The sequence below is a fragment of the Patagioenas fasciata genome, chromosome 2 (genome assembly GCF_037038585.1).
Source record: "Patagioenas fasciata isolate bPatFas1 chromosome 2, bPatFas1.hap1, whole genome shotgun sequence".
Lineage (NCBI taxonomy): Eukaryota > Metazoa > Chordata > Aves > Columbiformes > Columbidae > Patagioenas > Patagioenas fasciata.
Genome location: NC_092521.1, coordinates 120,409,444 through 120,425,153, shown reverse-complemented (window position 1 = coordinate 120,425,153; position 15,710 = coordinate 120,409,444). Strand labels below are relative to the sequence as shown.

At 47.1% G+C, this 15,710-nt stretch overlaps 1 protein-coding gene and 2 non-coding genes across 3 annotated transcripts; all 3 read right to left on the bottom strand.

The window, feature by feature from the left end:
* Positions 1 to 10,440: 10,440 nt before the first annotated feature.
* On the bottom strand, positions 10,441 to 14,649 carry RPSA (ribosomal protein SA). Its single transcript, XM_065832503.2, has 7 exons — positions 14,575 to 14,649; positions 14,151 to 14,318; positions 13,541 to 13,659; positions 12,055 to 12,300; positions 11,056 to 11,184; positions 10,677 to 10,845; positions 10,441 to 10,584 (listed from the first exon to the last, which is right to left on the bottom strand). The coding sequence occupies exons 2-7, from the start codon at positions 14,281 to 14,283 to the stop codon at positions 10,490 to 10,492; spliced, it is 891 nt and encodes a 296-aa protein (XP_065688575.1). The 5' UTR covers positions 14,284 to 14,318; positions 14,575 to 14,649; the 3' UTR covers positions 10,441 to 10,489.
* LOC136099151 (small nucleolar RNA SNORA62/SNORA6 family) lies at positions 11,746 to 11,904 on the bottom strand. Its single transcript, XR_010651044.1, has one exon. It is a non-coding gene; the product is annotated as a small nucleolar RNA SNORA62/SNORA6 family (small nucleolar RNA).
* Positions 12,803 to 12,962, bottom strand: LOC136099150 (small nucleolar RNA SNORA62/SNORA6 family). The gene has a single exon (XR_010651043.1). It is a non-coding gene; the product is annotated as a small nucleolar RNA SNORA62/SNORA6 family (small nucleolar RNA).
* Positions 14,650 to 15,710: the final 1,061 nt, after the last annotated feature.

The following is a 15,710-nucleotide window of genomic DNA, read 5'->3' as shown; positions in this document are numbered from 1 at the left end:
TCACAGTGGCTTCCACACCAGTGAAGATGCACTAAGCCTCGATCTAATGTCCTCCAGGTGCTTGACTTGACCCCAGCAGGCCATGGGTGCAGCAAGTCGCCCACCTCTCTGCACCCCAGCGTGCTGGGACCCCTCTCCGTGACCATATATCAGGTGCTTTTGCTGTCACCAAAGCAAGTCAGACAGGGACCTTTGAAGCTGGACTCCACTGCATCTCTAAACCACAGTTCTTCAAAGCAATGTCCTGACAAAACAAATGAAGTGCTCACCAAAAGGCTTATAAAAGTGATCTCCCCATTTTGACTCATGCTGCATGCAACATTATCAGCTCTCTGGCCTGACAACCATGAGGATTTTTTTCTCTCTATCATGCTATTCTTGCTGCTTGCTTAGCCTTGAGGCAGCAGCTTGTCCTTTAGCAGGTGGCAGCCCCGTTTCATCTGCAGCCAAGTCCTAATTGCTCACAAATGCTCAGATGTAGTTTTCCCTTAGGGAAAAAGGCAACTCTGAAAACTAAGGATTTCTAGATCCTGGCCCATTTCTCACACAACGCAGTCACCATTGCTGAATCCAAATTCAGTATCGCATTTTAAATGGATTATACTAATGTAATGCTACGCTGTGGCAAGGGGAGGCTTGGCTTTGTTGCAATCATTCATTTGCAATCAAAGAACCCATCTCTCTGGGTCCCCTTCAATTCAGCCACCTATAGTCAGGTGAAACCAGTGGTGAACTTTGTCTCTAAATCTTAAATTTGGTACCATGTGGTGCTACACAGGAATAACCGCCTCCTCCATGCACTCGGCAAACAGAGACCACTAAGCTCCCACCTGTTGGGAGACAGTCTGCGTATGCACATATCCACATGGGCACTGAGGTAAAGATGAGCAGATTTTTAATTCTTTCAGGCTTTATATTATTTTCTGCACCACTCCTTCATGATTCACAGAAAAACTAGAAAGCGCTGAAGCGAGGGGCTGCGTTTGCAGCTGATATAGCTGAGTATCCTCCCAGTGCACTGTGCAGATGGAGGGAGGAGCTGCCCAGGGATGGTGGACAGATGTCATTTCCCAGCGGGCAAAAGCTTTGCGAGTATCACCATCAAGTCCCCATAAAAAGGTTAAGCGCGCAAAAACTACCTGAAGATGCTAGAGCAGCCAAGGAGAGGAGAGGGGTGACCACAGAGGATCTCCCCATCTCCTGGGGACCAGGCCCATGCAGAAGAGCACCAGCTGGACACCACAGTGCCCCAGGCTGAGCCCAGACAGGCGCTTCAGAGGCTCATGCCCAAGGGAGCCAAAGAGGGATTTAGCATAATTTAATCCAGCTCGCAGAACTGGGAAATCAGAATGGCTTGGCCCCTGGCATAGCAAGCGGGCGAGTTAAAAATTCAGCAGCCCTGCATGCCCCTCGGGGTCAGCACAGGGGTAGGCACTGCACCCACCACTGCTGCATACAAGCACTGAAAATATTTTGCAAGGAAACAACTGGAGGATATTAAAGCAGTAACAGAGGCGAATGGAGCTTCTCTGGTAGGGACTGAGTGATGTTCACAGAAGCTGTCAATGCCATCTCTCTCCAGGCACTGTGGGAGGGAGAGAAAATAACTTCAGCTCAACTGAAGATAAAATAAAAACCACCACAGCAACATAGCACTGTTACCTGGACTGCTCAATCATGGACAAATCATCACAGTGATCAAGCGTGCAGGTCAGGTTAGTGGTAGGTGGAATGTTATTAAAAATTAGTTAGTAAATTCATTTTACTGAGGAACAGCAGCTGCAGAAACATCCCAAGCAGCTATGTCATCTCCCTTTCTCCATTCTCCCTCCCTCAAAGCAAAGCCACTTAGGGACACCAAGGCTTCTTCAGCAAAAGGTTGCAGATCCAAACCTTCCTGTAACTAAAAATCATTTCACACACATGGGACTTTTTTCTTTTTTTTGCATAGCAGCAGCAGTAAATAATTCAGTGCCTAAGCAGATGTTTAGGATCTTCAAAATATGAAGGTTATTATCAGATTTATTTAAATCGGATGCTGAGAGGACTCAAGGCCAGGTAAGAGAGCAAAGAGAAATCATAACAAAAACATGCCTTCACTAAAAAAAAATGCTATACTACAGCAGCTTGGGCACAGCAGTACAGCCACCACCTGGACACAAAGCAGAGCTTCACTGCCACCACAGCAGCATCACTGCAGCTTGTGGTCCCCCAGCTCCACCAGGGAAATGGCCCCAGGGCCAGAGCTGCAGGGGTTTTGCAGAGGGCCCCAGCAAACCAAGCTTCTGCTCCCCAGGAAGCCCAGCACTTTTTGGAGGAGAAGGTCGCAGAAGCATTTCAACACTGCACACGCAAACATCACTAACAAGCCATTGGCAAGCTTTCCTTTACAAGCAGCTCCAGCTCAGCCTGGGAAACTCCGTGCAGCTCCTGCTCAGCTTCCCACACATCTGCCATCGTCCCCGTGTTGGATGGGGTTGTGCCACAGCAGCAGAGAGCTGACAGTGCGGAAACCTCCACCTTTGCGCTGCCCTGAGCACTGACCCACAGACAGAGCCAGTCCCCTCGTGCAAAAGCAGTGGAAATCTGCTGTAACCCACCTCCAGGGAAAGCCAGATGTCAGGCACATGCCCTTTCATCCATTTACCTCTCCCACAATGCCAGTTAAATGGAGGATAAGTAGCTTTAAAAACCTTTTGCTGACTTTGAAGAGCTAATCTAGTTGCCCTGGGACAGGACAAGTCACCACCTGGATATGCAATGCTACCATGGTGGCGCCAAAGCAAAGTTGTGTGTTTGAAGCAGTTATCCACCAAACAGCCAAAAACATAACTTCATCAGGGATGAGTCAGACATACATTAGTCACAGCACTTCTCCAACCCCAAGTCCAGGAGAAAAAACAAATATCCATCTAAAAATACAGGGGGGTTGCATGTAGACAGAACAGGGTCTTTCATGTTGGACTTTGGCCTGGACATCATGCAAAGCTTTCATGTCTTCATTGTCACTCCAATAAGAGACACAGCAAAAAACACCTGCTCAATCTGATCCTCCTCCTTCTCCTTCCACCCTACCCCACATCTACCATCCCCTCCAGTACAACCCGCCTGGGGACAGGCAGCCCTGGCTCACTCCCACCCACCACCAAATCATGCACCTCCCAGCCAAGAGCACATGCCAACCTGGTGCCAATTCAGTCTCTCCTAGTCACAGTTAATTTCAGATTGTTATCCACCCTGGGTGATGGGGAGCTGGCACTGATGCGCTGGCAGCCACAAGCCACCTGCAGACAGCACAGTGCCCCTTTCCTGGCACCTCACCTTCAGAGGGAAGAATAAGGGATGCAAAGCAGAGCCTCTGAAAGTAATATCTGTTTAAAACTATTTGCAATGCTATTGCTCCACCTGGCCATGGGCAAGAAGGGAGCCTCCTGGTGGTTTTGGGGGCAGCTCTGTTCTCTGGTCAGCCAAGGCACCAGCTCAGAGCCTCTATTGCCAATGAGCACCTAAACAGGTCCACAAACACCAACACGGTGGGACAGCTCGCCACACCCTGCCATAACCACTTATCCCAAACCTTCCCCATGAGAAATGCACCCCACCAGCACCAGAGAGGTGGGACTCAGAGGCTCCACAGCATCAAAACACATCCTAGGCAGCCTCCACTGAACCTCACCTACCCCAGGAAGATGCACCAAGCACACACTCACCACAGGGGTCCCTATGGTACTAGCAACACATTGCCTGAGCTGCTACCACGACTGCTAAGCTCACCCCAACCTTGGTCAGGAAAGAGAAGGCTGCTCTGCAGTCCCTACGCTACTCCCTTCTGTCTTACATTGCCCCAGTGGAGGCACTCACTGTCCTCCTCCATATTTTGTGTTGCAATTATCTTATTAGTAGAAGAGCCCCAAGAGTCACTGATCACAAAGCCACAGTCTCAAAAGACATCAAAGCCTTACAGAAGCCCTCATGTCCCAGGGCACACATGGGCCACACAAACACACCAAGCTTTTCCCAGGGTGCAGCCAGCTGGGAGACGCACTGCTCTGACACAGGGACCTACCAAACAGACACTAGAAGGGAAGATCAATCCACTCTTCTTGTCATGGTAGAAAAGTAGTCTCCTAAGATTTAAAATAAAAAATAAATACATGCAAAGGCTTGACACTTACCTGAACAGAGCAATCTCCAGATCCCAGGGGAGGAGAGCCAGTATAGACCAACCAGCCACTGCAAAAGGATGATTCCACAGAGTACTCCTGCCACCTGGGCACCAAGCAGTATCGGTAATTCGCAGTGTTGATAACTTGCAGAATTTTATATCGCAAGTCTCAGATTAGACATTTTAATGAAGTTCCTGCTTCTATATTCAACGTATGGTTTGAGAAATCCCAGTTCTCATTTTGAAACAAAAATATGTAGCTTTCACAGAAGGGAAAAAAAAATCTAAAAGAGGGTGCAGGAGCAGCCTAAAAGTCAAGGAGGAATCCAAGCCATGCTTAGGCTAACTAAATTAAGACTGAGAATTAATCTCAGAACTTTTCAAAAGGTTGAACCCTTGAAATCAGAAGAACTAATTGCTAGACTTCTCAGCCCTCCTGAAGGAGCTGATGGAGAACCACTGGCTGCTTGTAGCATTCAGACAAAGTGAGTTTGTCCCACAAAGCCAAGAAGAAAAGCCAGCATCATACTCCTACCTACCCCACACCTGTTCTTTTGAGAAAAGGGGAGGAGACACTCCAGCCCCTGGCACCTGGGGCTCCTAAAACCTTATCCAGCTGGGAACAGGCAACGTGTCTTAAAGGAGCCTCCAGAAAAGTTGTTGTGAAGAGGTAAGTGGTGGAAGGTTTTTTATTTTGTTTGTTTATTTATTTTAATCTTGCCTCTCAAATTAGAGCCTCTAACAGTAAACTAACAAGTAAAGGAAAATGGTACATAATCTGATTCTCTCTCTACATGTGATGCTTAATTTTTCCCCACTTAAGCAAAGCCAACTGGTGCAATGAATTGTCTACCTGTGAGCTTTGGGAGTACCATGGAGAAGACAAGTCACTCTAGAAATGCTGGAAGCAATAAGCCAAGCAGAACAGACAAGCTAGAAAGTTTCCAAGACACCTTCAACCAGGAGCACTGTGTTTCTCTACACTGGAAGCCAGCAGCATCCCACACTTGCTCCCTTATGGAAATTTAAAAGCAAGATCAATGTGTGCGACAAGTTTAACACACAAACACATATGGAAAAAAAGAGTAGGTTTGGGGTTCTTTTACAAAAATTGTGTTATGATACCTGTGAGACAGCACCATCCTGCTACAGGAAAGTCAAAAATCCAGGTGAGAGGCAGGGCAAGTGCTGGCTGGACCAGCTCTGCTCCAACTGCAGGAGATGGAGGCTGGCACTGAAGACACTTCACTAGTCACCATAGCCTGGGGCTTTGCAATGGCATTAAGTCTCTCCTACAGCACTAAATAGCAGCTCGGATATTTAGGAGGGGTGGACGATATCTCTCACCACAGGGAGTCATTCCGAAAGGCCCAAGTGTGCTTACCAAGCAGCTTTTGGCCATTCTTCTCTTGCCTGCTGCCAGCCCAGTTCAGCTCTCCGACCAGGCCACCAGCAGCAGCTGAAACAAACCAGGAGTAACAGCCCCATCTACCGGAGTCTTGGAGATGATCCACATCCTCGCATTTTGCAACTGTGCAACTCATCACCATCATCCACCTGAAACCTGCCAGGCAGAAGCAATGCTCAGGTGCTTGTCAGCCCCCAGAAAACCCCTTTTGCTAACATGCCTGTATCTGAGAGTGATGAAAGGTTGGTATGGTCATCCTGACCTAGTTTAGACCCAACAGGCAAATATCCAGACCGTCTCCTTCACTCTCAGCAACCCCTCACCCCTCCAGAGGTGAGGTAGCAAACAGCGTCTGGGACCAGAAGCAGCTTCTTGGGCAATCATAGAATTGTAGAATCATTTTGGTTGGAAGAGACCCTCAGGATCAAGTCCAGCCATCACCTAACTCTAGCAAAAAACCATGTCCATAAGAACCTCGTCTAAATGCCTTTTAAATAACTCCAGGGATGGTGATTCCAACACCTTCCCGGGTAGCCCGTTCCAATGCCTGACAACCCTTTCCATGAAGAATTTTTTCCTAATATCCAATCTAAACCTCCCCAGCACAACTCAAGGTCATTTCCTCTTGTCCTAGCAGTTGCTACTTGGGAGACCAACACCCTCCATGCTACAACCTCCTTTCAGGTAGTTGTAGAGAGCGATAACATCTCCCCTCAGCCTCCTTTTCTCCAGGCTAAACAGCCCCAGTTCCCTCAGCCACTCCTCATCAGACTTGTGCTCCAGGCCCTCCACCAGCTTTGTTGCCCTTCTCTGCACTCACTCCGGTATTTCAGTGTCCTTCTTATGATGAGGGGCCCAAAACTGAACACGGGGTTCAAGGTGGGGCCTCACCAGTGCCAAGTACAGTGGCACAATCACTTCTCTAGTCCTGCTGGTCACACTATGTCTGATACAAGCCAGGATGCTGTTGGCCTTTTTGGCCACCTGGGCACACTGCTGGCTCATGTTCAGCCAGTTGAACAGTGCTAACAAACACAGCATTGCAAGCGATATTTAAGAGCTGTGAGCTTCACACAGCAGCTTTCAAGGTTTTACAGCCACACCGTGGGGTTTCCACCCACAGAACAGCAATGAGCAGTGCCAGTGTGTACAGCTATGGCAAAAGTTTGTACTGATCTTTGATGTGACTGTCCTCATGGCAGACCAGCTTGGAACCATGCAACATGCCACACTTCTTCCCACAATGAGCTTCCTGCTTTGCATAACCCTAAACTGAACCCTAACTCACATATAAGGTGGGTAGGTGTATACTCCCTTTGAATATCTGAGACGTTAATTTTTTTCATCCCTCAGGATCCACCTCTGACTCACAAAATACACCTCATTCCCTCTTCTTCTGAGCTGCCTGCTGTTAAAAACCAAGCCCCTACAGTAAGGGCGGTGGGTACACGACGCTGCTGGAATATGGCCTGTGCTAGAGGCACAGCTATGCTGTGGTACCCCTTGTTCTGCCCAAGAGTCACTGGCGAGACTCTGTAACCAAAATGAGGAGAATAAGATACATGATTCAACCCAAGAATACCTTCTGGGTGTAGTGCAATGGCATTTAAAACGAGCGCAAGAATTTTGTACCACAGTAGGTTTCTCTGGCCTTCAAAGCAGGGCCAGAGGGCCATCATTTCAAAGGACACATCCAATGGCCTTTAGAGGATTTATTTTATTCATGCTTGAGCAGTACTAGTAAAAACAGTAATCTTGTAGCTAGTGAAACAAACACTGACAGAAATATTTATGACTTTTAGATGAGAAGAGACACACTAGTTAAACTCAGACTTTATGAACTTTATTAACTGAGGTTTTAAAAAAAAGCCTAAAATATATGTTCTTTCAACTACAGAGGTAACTGAAACAAAAAAAAGTAGCTTCCTTGTGTAGCATTATTCATCAGTGATTACCGAATGTAGAGGAATAGGTATAAATAAAAATGACACACTTTCAAATTTGGACAGCAGAAACATGGCAGTGAGAGTTCTTGAAAATACAAGTATTAAAAGAACAAATAAAAACAGCTTCAGAAATCAGTGTCCCAGGAAGCAAGAAATTCAGAAAAACACGGTTGTGGATGAGATCATACATAGCAAGACCATGCTCAAGGTATTTATCACAGGCTGCCTCTTTGCAGGCCTGATAATGAAAGATGTTCTTCCTTCCCATTCCTGTTAATACATACAGCTGTGATGCGTCATTCTACCTTTACCTGTCATACATGCAGGTGAGGTTTCCATAAACTCAGAGGCTTTGTGGTTTTCACAAACTCTAGGCTGCAAGGGCTGGGGGCTGGTAGTGTCAAGCACTGGCTGGAGGAAAGAAATTTTGCCTGAAGCACTGGCCAATGTCTCTTTGGAAGCTGCAGAGCACGGGGGGAAAATGACCCAGCAGCTCCCTGGTCTCACAGTCATAACAAGGCAAATCTGAAATGCTGTTATTCCTCGGCTAGGATGCATGCATTCAAGACAACAGGGTCCAGAGAAGGTTCAAGATACACCAGCTTTGGAGAGCGCTGAGTTTGTGACAATTGCAGATTTACCATGTACTTTACTCCATGTAAAGTCTCCCTGTATCAGGATGCTATCAACCTGAGAAAGAAAGAAAAATAATTTAACATTACAAGATCCACTCCAGCTCCACACTTGCACTCTGGGGTGAGGAGGAAACCTCTAAGAGGAGCAGTAGAGTTCATCAACCATACACACATACAAGCTGCACGCTGATTTTAGTAAACAGGTTTCAAATGAGCAGACCATGCTCCTAAAAGATAGCATCGATCATCCTACAACCATTTACACTGTTTCAGAAAGCAAAACAGCCTACAGATGGAATGAGTAGAAGAGTTTTGCAGCCTGGATTTAAGCAAATAGAGCTGAGTCCCTTCAACTGTGCATAAAGCACTTCGTTTCCTACGAAAGAAAAGCCTTGATGCCATCATACAACAATACTCTGATATTAAAAATATCATGTCATTATTTGGGCAAAGAAATTACTGGAGAGGACAAGGAACATCTGCGAATGGGAGCACATAAATTAGGAAGGGAATTAGAAAGCATGTATCTCATGCACGAGATTTATGGATCAGACAGTAGTTTATTGGCAAAGAGGACTCTTCAACAGCTCCTTTCTCCAGAGGGATTCTGTGATGCTCAGAAACACCAGCTATCTCCTATTTAAACAAAATGTGGCACAGAAAGACTATCCTAAGAAGCCTACACAGCCTACTCCAACCAACCCAAACTAAATGCAAAAAGGTTGTGGAGAAGAACACTGCCAGAACCTCAAGGGAAACAAATTGTTTTCATTACATGTAGCTCAGCCTAAGCCATCTTGGGTTAAATCAGATCAGTCCAAAGTTATTGAGCTGAACTGGGAAGAGAATAAGCAGCTGCTGTACAGGCTGTCCCTGGTCCAGCTACGGCACCCACCCAGAGTCCCAAAGCGAACAGGCTGTCACCCCACCATGACATGCAGCTTCCTTTGGACAGATGTTGTGCAATAATATGCGCAGCTTACTTTAGGCTTTGCTACTGTTAATATGCATCTTGCAATAAAGGTAAACAAGCACATGTGCTAAGAGAAAAGAATTTAATACGTTCTTCAGAGGATGGTTGCCATGGCTGTTATCCCAAAAGGTGGGATCATTACCCAGCATGCAGATGCCAAAACACACACAGGGTTAAGGTATTTGCTTTATTCGTAGTTCTGTGCAGAAAAGCACGCTGGGCAATCTTTCGCAAAGCTAACACACCAGGAGCAGGCTAGGTTACATATTTATACATTTTGGGTTTTGACCACTCCTAACATCTTATGCATATTTATGCCTACTCAAAGTCTACTGTTCTTTTCTCACCTTGGTTTAAATGGTTCAGTAAACGTAAAATCTTCTATGCATGGTCAGTGAGTAGAGATCTTCTCGAGAAGGTGGATAGCCTTTGACAAGGAGGCATGTTTTTGTATTAAAATGAGTGTATAATGAGCATAGTTCACCAAAGTTCAAGATATGCCAGATATATCCTTGCCAAATTTCATGGTTTGTTAGTATATGCATGTTCTTCAAGCTTCACCTCAGGGTTTGTCCATCAAGTTCCTCTCATAAGTAACCAATTCCTGTTCTGTTTGAATCATATTCTTCGCTTTATGGTCTGCTTTGGTCTGCTTTCTGCTTTGTGAAACTCCATTAAACTTAACAGGGACATCAGCTGGAGTTTGAAAAATAATAGTGAGACAACAGTAACATGGAAAAAGGGATCCAATTTGAACACTTCTGCACCTCCTATAACCCTCCCATTTCTCTTGGTAGCTGTTATTGCTATTAACCACAGAAATATAAACCTCAAAATCGCTAAGGCAGATGAGTTCACCTTTTTTTGAGGATTACTGCAGCATTTTTGAGGAAAAAAAACAGTAACACGGACAGAACTCGTGTTTCCCCACGTGAGCAGCTGCCACTCAAGGTCTCTCCGCCCCACACTACGCGGACAGGCCGGCACTCCGCCCACCGCCCCGCCCGCGCGCAGGGAGTGGTGGGAAAGCCAGCCCCGCCCCGAACGTCAGTTGGTGACGTCCGCCCTCACCTCTCTCGCTGGCCAACGGGGAGCGGTTACGTCAACAGGGGGCGTGCAGCCCGGGAAGGCGGGAAATGGGCACACCTCACCTAACGCCGGGGCGGGAGAGCAGCGCGGGTAGGGCCGGAGACACCAGACCCAGCTCCACGGAACAGGGTGCAACAGCAGTTTACCGCTTCCGCCGCCCGTGGCCAAGGACTGCAACCCACGTGTTTCACCCGCCGAGTGTAATAAAGCAGTACCAAGCCGGGTGTGTATCAAACCAGCCTTTATTTCTCTCACAGCAGAGCCGGACTGAAGTTAAGACCACTCGGTGGCAGTGCCAACCCACTCGGTAGCCTGGGCTGTGGGAGCTGCTGACCAGTCCTCAGTGGCTGGCTGGGCGCTCCAGTCCTCTGCAATGACAAAGACACCGCTTAGTGCACCCCAGCTCTTCACACACACTACAACATGCACCCCACTTACCCCAGACGTGCCCCAAACTGACCTGTGGGGAACTGCTGGATGGGCACAGAGGGCACCTGCACTCCCTCAGACCAATCTGCCACCTCGGGCTGAGGAGGAGCAGTGAATTCAGGAGCTGGGGCAGTCCATTCTGTCTGGAACTCCTCCTTGGTAACCGCTTTCTCAGCAGCAGCCTGCTCCTCCTTTTCGATCTGCAATGGAAGAGCATAGGCCAAGCCTCACAAAAACATCTCACCACCCTCACTGTCGCACAGCAGACAATATGCACCAACCAACAACAGACAAAGCTAATTAACCACCACCTTAACGGTGAAATGCAGTATTACGTTGGTAAAACCTGTCCTCAACAGCAGGCAGGCAGGACACCTCAAAAGCCACACTTCCTTCCACAGGCCTCCTACCTCCTCAGGATCCCTGTAGAAGTACAAGTCGGGCATGACCTCCCACGGGTGCTCGCGGGAGATGGTGCCACGCATGCGCAGGACCTCCCGAGCCAGCATCCACCACATCAGACCCACTGAATGGGCTCCCTGTGACAGAAGAAAGTAATGTGAGGTTTCCTGGGAAGCTAAAGTTTTGAAAACACTTTAAAAGAGCAAAAGACATATTTGCACTCAGTCCGAGGCTCCTGCTTGGCAAGAGAAAGGCATTGCCTGCTAACACCCGCACGCTTATGTGCTTGAACTCAGGAAAGGGCAACCTTTCAAGTTCCCAGTGATGTTTTCAGGTCTCTCCAGAAATCACAGCGCACTCCCATCACCAGCATCTGCTGTATGCAACACAGCCTGAAGCAACTGTCCTGCTATGGAGTTTCATACCACTCATTACCCCGCAAGAATCTTGCCCAAAAGACAAGGATTATGCTCATCACATATGCTAGAATGAAGAAATAGGAAACTTGACCAAATGAGCAGATCTTGCATGCACACTCAGATTTAGCTTATATTAGTTTCAGTGAACGACAACATCTAGGTAGAGATCAAAGATATTTTCCCATCTCCCTAGATTTTACCTATCTTACGGCTTCTGATAAGGTAACGTTTCAGAGCACTTTTTTCATCATTTCGTTTTATCTTTTGTTCATATTCATAAACTGTGGCAAGAATGACTACCAAACTCCACTCATTGGGCCACTGAGGCCCTCATGGTGTCAGTGAAAAGTCCTGCAAGGTTACTCTAGCACACGTCCTACACTTGAGAGCTCCTCGGCCAGAAACGGGCCTCAGCTCCAAGCTCCAACTGTGTGCAGCTCATCTCCTCCTCCCCACTCACCTGCTAGCACAGAGAGGCCTTAATTAGCTGGTTGACCCTGGAGATACGCGCCATACAAGCCAACTCCCATCTGCAGAAAGCATCCATCTTTGCAACTTGGGGTTTGCGCACTTCAACAAAGCTCTTACCTTATTATTGCAGGGAATGGCAATATCCACGTAGCGCAGCGGGGAGTCGGTGTTGCACAGTGCGATGGTGGGGATGTTGACGTAAGATGCTTCTGTCAGCGGCTGATGATCAGCCCGGGGGTCTGTAACAACCAGGAGTCGTGGCTCACGGAAAGCTGCTTGGATCTGGTTTGTGAAGGTACCCGGGGTGAAACGTCCAGCAATAGGAGTAGCCCCAGTGGCAGCAGCAAACTTCAGAACAGCACGCTGCAAAATGGACCACAGCAGAGGTGAGGCAGGGAAACTTGCATTTCAACCAAGTCACCCAGGTACGCTATCAGGAAACACAAGAACTATTTGTTTCAATTCCTGTGAAATCAGGGCTCACCAACAGCTCTGCTTTCAGAATGAAACAAAATAGAAATGCTTTTAAAACACCAGGAGTTAAAAAGATCACATCCACCAGCAAAGCAACAAGTCAGGATACAGAAAACTATTTCTTTATATTTCCTGAACTTGGTTGCAAGCTCTACTCCAAAGTCTCGTAATCAAATCATGTACGGGGAATAAGAAATGGTTATGAAAAAGACAAAGCCTTTTTTTTTTTTTCATTATTTCTACATCCTTTTATTATCCAGCAGCATAACTTCAATAACTACAAGAAAAGCTCAGTAGAAAATATACACAACCTGTCGCTGTGTCCATTAAAATTACAGTTGGCAGTTAGTACTCGCAAAAGCTTTCAACTTCTGAGGCATCAGGCAGCTGGGCATGTGGCAGGGCCTACTATCAAACTCCATTCACAGAGGGGGCTCCTCTCCTGGCGTTAGCGAAAACCCTGCCAGCCAGTTTGTTGTAGCACACTTCCGACACTTGAGAGCTCATCGGCCAGAAACTGACCTCGGCACCAAGCTTTAACAGTGTGCAGGTCAAGTCCATAGGAACTCAGACTTCTTTGTAAATCCATCCTGTGTCATTCACAATCTCCCTGAATATTTGTGGCACCACCTGCATTAGTCCAGAGAAGCTAAGCTTACAGATAAACTTCTGTGGCCAATTATACTTCACTTAAAGGCTAAGTTCCCTTCTATAACAGAACATTTTTTGCTAAAAATTTAGATAAAAATTAAATTATTTATTTGAAAACTTTCTATCACATGCTTATTGTCCCCAGAAAGTAGTGGGAATTAGTGGGGAGGGTCACCAGAGGACTGAGCACTAATATGCCATAAGTCCAAAAGGAACCACCAACAGAAGGATATGAAACAAGTTGTTTAACAACCCTTGTCCTCCCTGAAACCTGGAGAAATTGTGGAGGGGGCCATCAATTGATCTGTTCTAAGATGCAAGTGCAATACAGAAAGAAAAATGCTTCCAAAAAGCATTCCTAGTACCAAAATCCGGGTTACTCCTTTTTATCTTCAGGTTGCCACTGGCAGTCATTGATGTGTGGCAAAACAGTCCTGCTCCCAAGACTGCAGGGCTCATGACCAACACATGTCCATACCTGTCCAGTATTTCTGGAAGAAATGACGCTCACATCAGCTGGGTTCTCAATGGCAACAATGGCACGAGCTGCCAGGAGAAGTTTTTCCCAGGTTCTCTTCAAATTGATGATGTAAATACCTATTGGTGACAAAAGGCTTCAGAGCAAGCAGCGCAAATACAAGACTCTAAAACAGGACAGCACTCTTCTGCCTTTAAACTTGTGGTTACTCCAAAATTCTAACCAGTGGAAAGTTATTCCAAGGAAAATGCCCCCCCAGTTCCAGCACCCATCAACATCAACCAAGGCCTGGTAGGAGCTTTCATGTTTTAACAGGGTGCAGCTCAGATTGAAAAATGCAAACAAGCAGCAGAAATCAGTATTGAGACACGAAAACGATTTCATTACTATAATCAAGAACTAGCCTAAAGGCCCAAATCCAGCTGTGATTGATTTACCAAGTTCTAAAATCCGTATTCCATCCTACTTCTCTCAGTAACACGATTTAATCAACAAAGATGTCTGCACCTTTCAGGCCATGGAGAAATTGCTGGAGAGTTCAAGCATCAGCACTTCCCCGTTTTCCTCAGCTGTGCCCGCAAAATTTCTGCTGCCCACCCTGCGGGTTTACCATCGCTTTTCCTTTTGTAAATATACTGCTCCATCTGGAAGTCCAGGTTGGTGCCTCCCAGGTGGGTCCCGGCAGCGAGGAATTTGAGAACATCCTCCTCCTTCATCTGCAGGACATCGAGACCTCCGGACATTGTGGGGTTTCCCTTTGGAAGCAACGACAGGGAACCTGCGGGCACAAGCATCCGGATTCAGCCACGCGGGGACTCGCGTCTCCCTCCGCGCCACGAGGGCCCGGGCGCCTCCGCCGCCATCTTGGCTGCGCCGGCCGCCGGACCCCCCCGCCCCGCATCGTGCAGGCCTTGCCCTTTCCCGCGGCTCGGCCAGGTCCTGCCGCCGGCACGGCAAGGGCGCGCAGAGACCCGCCGGCAGCGCCGTCGGCCGCACGCCCCACCACTGCCCGCGGGCCCCCCGCCCGGACTCACGCTGGCAACGCCGTGTGGAGGCCCCTGCGGGAGCGAAACGGAAAGGAAGTGCAGTTGCTCGTGAGGTCTATATATAGCCTCCCCAGCCAATGGGGAGCCGCGGGAAGGGCGGGGCCTCGCCGGTTGGGATGGCAGAAGGTGCTCATTGCAATTAGGTTACATGGGCACTGAGCTTACACGTTCTGTTGTGCAGCGGACATTATTGCGATTATTTCTGCTTTGCGGGATTTTTTTGTTTGTTTGATTTTAAGAAGAGGCAGGATGTGATCAGACGTTACACCCTCCATCATCCTTTCCCTCTGTCATATTCAGGGAGCAGACAGAGGCCCGAGAGCAGAGTTTCCCAGAAAACAAAAACCAACAACAGAAAAAAAAAAGAAAAAAAAAACAAACACGAAATAAAAAACCCACTAGTGATATTTACTTTATTATGCTTGCTATCATCCAGATCTGGGTAAATTTCTTTATCATCCTTTCCCTCTGTCACATTCAGGGAGCAGCCTGAGAGCAGAGTTTCCCAGAAAACAAACAAACAAACAAAACCAAACCAAAAACCACCACCAAAAACCAAAACAAACAAAAAACCCCATAAATGAACAAAAAAAATCCAACCACCTAGTGATATTTACTTTATTATGCTTGCTATCATCCAGATCTGAGTAAATTTCTGGACAGTGCTGACACTACAGCCAGTGCCTTCTGCAATAATTCATGTTCCAATATTTCTAATAACAGTACTCCTTTAGTTCCCTCTCGTCTATTTTAACCTGACTATAGCAGTGTGGTTGGGCATTGAGCCTCCTGATAGCCCCTTGCGTTGAGTTGCTCTGGAGATTAAAGTAGCAGGTTACAACATCATCTCACGTATGTTCTCTGCTTCCTATAAAATGAGACCTTGTCCTGTTTCAGGTGAGCAGCAGTTCGTGTGTTTACTGCCAGTCACTTTCCATCATTCCCACAAAACTTCAACCTGCGAGGCAGGAGCTGGCTCACACACCGTTCTTCTTTTCTGTATGCTTGTCAGATTATCTTAATTAGCAAGATTACCAGATCAGTTTTAAAATATTCTTTAGGAGAATAATTCACACATTTGCCACATGGTGGTGACAAAGGTAAGTAAAACGAAACTCAGCAAA

What these genes read in the sequence shown, in the direction of transcription:
- RPSA (XM_065832503.2), bottom strand. Translation starts at nt 14,283, where the DNA reads ATGTCCGGAGGTCTCGATGTCCTGCAGATGAAGGAGGAGGATGTTCTC. An exon ending in CCATTCCCTGCAATAATAAG is followed by an intron (nt 11,185 to 12,054) that starts GTAAGAGCTTTG and finishes CTTCTGTCACAG; the next exon opens with GGAGCCCATTCAGTGGGTCT. An exon ending in TCTACAGGGATCCTGAGGAG is followed by an intron (nt 10,846 to 11,055) that starts GTAGGAGGCCTG and finishes CTTCCATTGCAG; the next exon opens with ATCGAAAAGGAGGAGCAGGC.